Source organism: Grus americana, chromosome Z, assembly GCF_028858705.1.
Source record: "Grus americana isolate bGruAme1 chromosome Z, bGruAme1.mat, whole genome shotgun sequence".
In the NCBI taxonomy this organism is placed as follows: Eukaryota; Metazoa; Chordata; class Aves; order Gruiformes; family Gruidae; genus Grus; species Grus americana.
The window spans coordinates 63,870,264-63,878,574 of NC_072891.1; the positions used below are offsets into that span (position 1 = coordinate 63,870,264).

At 41.3% G+C, this 8,311-nt stretch overlaps 1 protein-coding gene across 1 annotated transcript in view; it reads left to right on the forward strand.

The window, feature by feature from the left end:
• The window catches only part of CAMK4 (calcium/calmodulin dependent protein kinase IV), a 173,940-nt gene extending 169,179 nt beyond the window's left edge, over positions 1–4,761 (forward strand). Inside the window, exon 11 of the mRNA XM_054809935.1 lies at positions 353–4,761. Coding sequence (XP_054665910.1) covers positions 353–517 — 165 coding nt within the window. The 3' untranslated portion in view covers positions 518–4,761. The remainder of the gene's footprint in view (positions 1–352) is intronic.
• The last annotated feature ends 3,550 nt before the right edge of the window (positions 4,762–8,311 follow it).

The following is an 8,311-nucleotide window of genomic DNA, read 5'->3' on the forward strand; positions in this document are numbered from 1 at the left end:
AATCAGTGATAATAATATTGTTATTATTATGAAGGAAGATAACTTTATTTTTGCCATCTAACTTCAACATGGGAGATCCAAAGTAATATTTAAAAAAATGCAGCATGGGCAGCTGGAAAAAAAAAATTGTATTCATATTGGCCTACTTGTAACCTTGTGAAAGCAGCAATTTTAAGCCTCCATCTGTATTTCAGGTGGCCTTCTAAATCTGTCCAGGCCCAGGCAAGTGTCCAAATCTGACACTACCATGAAGACTAAACATGGTTACATTCCCTAGCGGGACAATGCTAAGACTGTACTGCTGACAAACCATGTCCTTTAAGGAATGTTTGCTTGACTCTGTCTTCCTCAGGCTGCAGTAAAAGCTGTGGTGGCATCAACCCGCCTTGGCAGTGCCAGCAGTCACAGCGCGCACGACAGCAATAAGCCCAGCCGTAACCCGTCTCCCATCCATGACAGCAAACGTGAAGAGAAGCCCACTCAGGAAGCAGAAGCAGCTCTAGAAGAAATGTCTTAGGTCAATGTGCTTCAGCTGATATCTATCATTTCATACACCAGCTAACTTGTCATTCAGCAAGAGAGATTCGTAAGCTTGGCCTCTCTGGTTCTGCTTTGGGGTGCCAAATGCACTGGCTGGTGATTCTACCTTCAATGCATGTGACTGCTTATGAAAATAGTAAACTGTTCCATAAGGCATGTCATGGAAACAGTCTTATTTGCATTAATACCGGCAGGTAAAAAAAAAATGGGGATAAATAACTACCTACCATAATGCGTATACTTCATATACATCTATCCAGTGTTTCTAGATAGCATTTGAAACAAAATACTATTTAATTTGTTTTATGGAAGTAGGTGTCTTCTGTATGTTGTGAGTTTGTTTGAACTGTTTCCTTCCAGATTCATAGTCCTGCAGTAGACTAAATGGAAGGAAATAACAAGCCAATGCTTTTAAAACTGATGTATGAAGTAATGCTTTTTATCTGTAAAATTCAAAAAGTATTTGGGGATTTATATGCAAAAAACATTCCACTACTTCTGGGAAGAAATTGAAATGTTAGTTCCACTGGGCATGAAAATGTATGTTCCTCAAGCTTATGTTGAGAATGCCTTACTCTGACTTTTCCTGTTTATATACAGTATTTTAATGACAACCAAAATTACTCAGACTTCTGCCATTTCATTCTCTAGTAAAAAGTTAGCAAAACAAAAGGATAGACTAAAAGAGGATTAGAGTAGATGGAATTTTTTTAAATAAATATAATGGTATTCATTAATTTCTAAACTGTGCAGCTAGAAAAAGTTTTTATAGGGTCTAAGGGACTAATCTGCAGTTACACAAGTTGTAAATGGTTGAAGGAAGCTATTCCACAACTTAATGATTTTGCTCTGGTGAGCACTCTTACACAAGGTCTGGGAGCAAGGAGTATGATCTAGTCGCTTCCCAGATAGTTCAGCCTCACGAGTAACCAGTTTCCACTTGTCAGCATAACTAGTCCAGGTTTTCCTGACAAAGAATCCCTCCAGTGAAGTGATCCACCAGCACAGATCTTGCATCCACCCAGAGCTCCTGTGTCTTAAGTTAAAAGCTGTATGCATGGATCAGCTTGCAAAATTAGGGTTAGGCTCTTCAGATATCTTGATTTTTTTTGTTGAACGTAATTAACAGGAATTGACAAAACATGCATCAGTATGTATGACCATTTACATTTGTTTGTTATCACTTCAATAGCATGTGAATTTCATAATGTTATTGATATATTACAGAAATGGCAAAAAGAACCTGATGTACGGCGATGTCATTTGTGTTTGTTTAATTTTTTAATACTTAGAGTTACCTAACACCCTAATACACTCAACATTCCTCTTTTGCTTTAATTGTTTTTAAGTTAGGCCTTGCACAACTTGCCTTGAAAAAAACCCAACAACCCAGCTGCTGAAAAAGAATTTATTAATAAAACATTCAGTAGCGCTACATTTCCTGATGAAATTAAAGAGTAATACAATTTTATTCATATAGTAGGTTTGATAAATAAAATATAATCTAGATTAATACAAAAAGGAAGATTAAAGATACTGTCTTTACTAGGTGAGAATGCATGCTACTGAATGTATTGTACTTGAGATTTTTTTACCCATTTCTTATAACTCTTTCAACTTGTACAAAAAGGTTTGCTAGTTAAGCGTGGCTGAAATTTAAAGTACACACGTCCATCCTTTTCCCAGGTGACACACTTCGAGATGATGTAGGACCGTCAGCTGAAACAGCTGATGGGACCATGGCAGCTGTGAACAGGCCAACAAGACGCTTTTGCAGATTTTCCCTTGAAAACAAGTACGATAGGAGTAATCACTTTGGAGAAGGTGATAGGTACATCCACCTCTCTCACTCTGTACTGTCTGTCTTACCTCCTGTGAGGTAACTGCAGGACAAATGCATTTCTCAGCCACAGGTCTCTTCCCCCAGTTAGCAGTGGTGAAGCCACCTGAGTTCAGTCGGTGGGGAGGCTTGATGGGAGAGGTTGGATTTCTGTAAAGTTTCCCCCTTCATTTGGGATAGTTGCTTCTGATCTGCAAAGTGGAGCTGGCTGCACAGTTATTGCACATCTATGAGTGCTCGAGCAGGAATATCTTCATCTGAGACATGGTTTCTTGGGCTAAAAAGTAGTCCCAGCTGATCCTTAAAGCTATTCTTTGCTAAATTATGCCGTAGCGTATCATAACTATGAACTGATGCCATGCAACTGGAGACGTCTCTGTGACAGCATGATATCAGAGGCAGCTCAGTCTTGTGCATAAAGGCTCTGGGGCTTCAATTGGTTTTGCTTAGTTTTCTTTTATTATGCTCAGTATGAAACAATCAGGATATCTGTACTGAATGAATTGCCAATACGTGACTCAGTAAAATAGCATGCCTGGCTTATGCACAACAGTATTATACAGAAGGAACAGCAGCACTAGGGTGTATGCATGTACCTGAAGAAAGAAGCGCTACGTCCATTGTTTTTGTCTGAAAAATCACATCCCGGTGGCATCTGCCATAATTCAGACTCAGGAGTGCAACACTGCTGAGTGTGGCTGAAAAATATGAACACACCCAAAAGGTACTGGTGGTGGGCCAATTCCACATCTGTGGTTATAAACTAGGTGGGCAGTTGCTAATGTTTTTTTCTGTTGAAATCCTAAGCTTTAATTTCTTAAAATGTTCGACATATTAGCAAATTCCTTCAAGTACAAAAGAAGGAACCTTGACATCTTTGTGAAGTATTTGAACTTAGCAAAACTTTTCCTTTAAAGGCAGATTGTAGTATTAGCCAATTAAAGTCTAATGTTTGATAGCTAGGCTGAGGATCTGATGGCTGTTAAATGGATAATGATGTCCTGCCTTTGCACAACAACAGGGTTTTTTACAAGTTCAGAAAGATTCACTCCAAAACAGTAGCAGATTTCCTCTCATTTTAAACACTTCTGCTTGCAATTTTGTAGATGACACAGTAAATTGTACTGTATGAGCCCAGCACTAGTTTGTTAGCTGAAGTTTGTATTGCTTGTGTGAGCATGTTGTAAAGATGCAGGCACACCATAATCAAACTTTTGAATGCAAAAGAGCATCAAAGCAAAAGTTTGTGATACAGCTTGTGCTCCAGAAGAAGGGTCTCTGCCCCTGTGAGTGAGCAGGCTGTCAGGTATGTGGGGAGGAGTGACAAAAGCTGCTCAGCATCCCCATTGCAAAGACCCCATGCCTCAGTGAATAAAGCAAAGTGCTGTGAAAAGCTGTGTGGTACTAGGGCAGGATGAATGTGGCAAACAAAAAGTTTTTGGAAGGGGCTCAGATCAGCAGGGAGTCCCAGGCTAGAGGAGGCTGTGGCTCACTGGCAGCTGGCCCTCGGCACTTAACCAAATAACCATCTTTCTCCTACAACTTTCACTGTGAGTGAAACACAGATGCAGCTGGCAGCTGTGGGGGAAGTGAGGACAACACTGCATTTTCTGCAGCCCAGTAGCAGGGAAAGGAAGGAAGATGCTAACAGTTGCCAGTGTCCAGCTCAGCAGATGGAGAGCGGTATCTACTAAGCTGCAAATGCAGGACTAGAGAATAAACACCCATTTCCAAATAATGACTGGCAACTGCCCTGCAGCTCCTACACACATCCCAGGGCATACTGTAACAGAGAGTGCTGCAGTGCAGGTCTCTGGGGTCTTTTTAAGAGTGGGAGATGAAAGGGTAGGGGGGGTGGCTCCCAGCAGATCCTCGCACAGTGTCCTGCATATTGCCTGCTTACCGAAGAGGTGGACACTCCTGAGTCCCAGTATAGTGCCTTGACCCCTGGCTTGTGCAGAGGCTGTGTATTTCTTTTGGGGAATAACTCAGTTACGTGTGGCTGAGTCTGCCTTGTTGCTCAGGTTACCAGTGTATAGCTTATGTAGGCATGGCATTCAAGTAACAAAAAATACCTTCTTATACAGGAGAAAAACGGGAATGAGGCTGACCAAGCAAGACGCACAGTTGGACCTAGAGCACAATGGCAGGGATACAGGCAGGTCCTGGAGATACCAAAGGTAAACAAAGAGACAGCTCAGAACATCCTTAAAGTTAGTTTATAAAACAGTAATAGCTCAAAGAATGTCCTTGCCTTTCTTTCAGGGTAATTGCAGTTAGAACTTACAACTACAATAGTGAGAGTTAATTCTGCTTTTGTATAAAGAAATTTAGCTTCCCTGATAAGACCCTGCACAATATCATGTTGCATTGAACAAAAACCATCAAATCCATTGCAAAATAATAAGAAAATGAAATTATAAGGAACTGAGAAAAATAGGAATAAATTAATTACCTAATCTAGTTATACCTGGAATTAGCATTCTGGGAATTTGTATAAACTTCTACTGACAAGATTCTAGATTCTCCAAATAAGCAAAAATTTGCTTTATGCCTGGGAGGTAAAACTTCTGGCCAGAGTAATTCAGTGAAGATTGGAGAGTCAGTGCAAACATGGACAGCATCCCCTGGAGTGTGAATCCTCCAACTTATATAAGGATGGAACGATGTACATGCATAAAATTAAAAATCCAGCAAAAGCAAAATAAACCCTGCATTGCATACTTTTCTACCCCTCTGAAGTGGAACAGGGAACATGAACACAGCCATGACTTAGTCATTATTGGAAGGCATTCAGATATTGTGGGGAGAGGTGTACTACAGAAGCAGGAACAGAGCGGAATAGTCAAAGTGGCCTAATTCTGAACTTATCAATAAAATTATATATAAAAATATATGTATGTACACACACACACAAATCTGTAAGTTTATCAAAAGAAGCAGAGACTGCTGAACAGTCTGCAAGTGCCATGTTTGCATTAACAGTCGCAGTAACCTTTTAAGCTGTGTTTTGCCCTCTGCTAGCATTACTCAGCTGGAACAGAAACCACAGTGTTTTGCATTCTTGCATACGTGAATCATTGCTGGATGAAATTCAGTGTAATGGATATCAAAGTATGAAAGATTAATAAATAGAGTGGTACAGAGTTTTCCCCAGCTCTGGCTCCTTCATACCACGACACAGCTGGGAAAAGAGTGCTTCAGTGCCCTCGTCCCTTCGTACGCTCAGGACATGGGCTGAAGTGAGGTGTCAACACAAGCACAGCATTTTGTGATGGGTTAGAGCTGACCTAAACTGTACCAGAGGCCCCAGCCCCGCAATGCTCTGTCCATAGCACTTGTGACTGAGAACTGAGAATCTAACCCTTGCATACCAGGAAGATATTTATTGGCCAAGGTATATTAAACAGCATGTGTTTGCTCCTATTAAGTAGCATAGAGCTCTTCCCATAGTATGAGCTACTTTTTTTCTGTCTGCCTGAAATATTGCAGCATTCCAGAGCATTGTGTGATGATACATAATGAGCAAAGCTGAAAAGAAAAGGATCTTTTGAGTTTTTCCATTTGACACTCTAGTTTCAAGAACAAGTATTAACATGCATTCATTGAGAAATGGCTCGTTGTTTTTCTTCCCCTTTTTGCCTCATCTTTTTTCCTGGCCCTAGACCCCACTGAGCACGCAGGAGGAGCTGTCAGCTGCCAGTCAGTGGGAGAAGAGCCACCTGCTTGGCAGGTTTCAGCTGCCCTACCCTGACAAATCTGCTGTTGCCCTTGGGTCTGTCAGATGGTTTTGCTCCTACTCATTCAGTTGCTCCAAAAAACAGCCTAGGTTTTACTGGTCAAGTATAAATATATTCCTCTGTGAGCCACCCTTGGTGTGATTTGTCATTGCCAGTTAGTGCCCAGGGAGAGGTGTTTCTCCTTCCCCTCCCCATTTCCTAGATTCATGCTGTTTTCTGGCACCCCCATTTCCTTTCTGAAGAGCCTATACCTGACTGACAGAAATAGCCCAGTGCTGTGCAACAAAGAACCAGAGAAGAATTCAGCACCAGTTTCCAAATAGCAAATGAAGGCACCTGGGCTGCTGTAGATGGTTTGGCTGTACAAGCTGTGAATGCCCAGGGGGTGAGGGGTTCAGAGCAGAGTGCCACAAGAACAGCACCAAGCTAGGTTCTGCTCCTCAGTGCCGGGAAGCTCCTTCATCAACAACATCTTTTTCCTTCTGTGGAGAAGATATGGTTTAGGTGAATCCAAAGAAGCATGCGAGGCTTAGGAACTCTGAAAAATATTGTGTGCTATGACCAATGATGATCTTAATATCATTTATTTAATACCAGTTGATCTACTTAGTATCACATTTTATGCAGCATTGCCACTTACAGTGTTGGCAGAAGAAACGGCGAGGTCAGTTCATAACAGCGGTTCCCATTTGTTGACTGGAACTGTAAATAATGATCTACTTTATAATACGAAACTGTTTGGAGCCGATCATTGCATCTGCATATGGACAGACAGGGAAAACCTATCAAAGAGAAAAAAGACTGCAATTCTTATCCCTATGTTGGGTGGATCTAGGATGGCTCTCCTAATTGAAATTACCGGGTTGCAGATTTTAGGCAGTTACTCTGGTAGCTCAAAAGCTGAAGCAAGGCCTTGGGTATGATTTACAGCTGCAAACGGCATGTGATACATCCCAGAGACAGCATGCTCCATTAGCCACTGAGTCACATTTATTCATCCAGAGAACTGTGCATAGGGTTCTGCTTTATCATATCAGCCCTCAGTATCATCTGCCATGTCCTTTTCAGCTACTCCTTCCTAAAGAAAGCTTTTTCATTAATCTAGGAAATCTAAATTAATTGTGCATGAAGTCAACAGTTGTTCATCCATGTCTCCTTGACACTGCAGCCCCGACGGAGGCTCTCTTCCAACCCCTGTCAAAGCAATACTGCTGGGCACCAGATTAGTTGTGATGAGGTAATGTTATGGTAATCCTGCCCAAGGAATTCTCTTGCCCCACACCCCAACAAGCCAGAGGAGCCCTAGATTTTGAAAATGTCCAGTGATCAAATTATCTGATAAAATTACCATACTTAACTAACCAAACAGGGTGTATGAAGAGTAAAGTGCAAAGACTCATGGCTGTTCAAGAGCCGAATATGAGAGACATTGCTGTTAGGCTCCATCTTACACTTCTGCTTCAAGTTAACCAAAACAACTAGGCCCATTTAAATCAATTGGCCACAGCAATAAAGGCACCCTTGTGAGAATATATTTGCAGATTAAGGATAGTGTTTACAGGTATTAACCACAAACCCCTCCAAATATTAGCTCCAAGTAGCTGCATTGCACTGTGAGAAATTATAGCTACCATACCTGCAAGAACCAGGAAAAAAACAGATCCCAAGGCATAATTGTGTCACTTACAAATGCTGACTTTACATGAATGAGTACAACCACCACCACAAATCCTGAAGTACAGCCACACAGTAACCTCCCACAACACAAACACCAGAGGGTTTTGCTATAGAGCACTCCAAAGACAGCTCCTTCTTAGCTTTGTTCAAACAAGGAATAAGGAGAAAAATGTCTGTCATTTCTCCAAGGTCTCAGGTTCCCTGATTTCTGTTATTTTCCAGACATCACCGTCAGCCATGTTTATGAAAGTAGCACAAATGTATCCAGCACCAGCCTCCTCTAGGTGAAAAAACCTCACCACCCACTTTCAATTTGCAAGACATCAAAACTTGTGGTTTTGTACTATTAATATGGCTCCCAGTCTCTTCCTCACCTTGCTGTGGGGCCTGGAGTAGTCTTTAATGGTGAATGGGAGTTTGTCAAGAAACATTTCATGAAACAAAGCAAATGGACTGTATACATATTTAGAAAAAAAAAAAAATCTTTGGAGGATTTTCTAAATCCTGCCGCAGC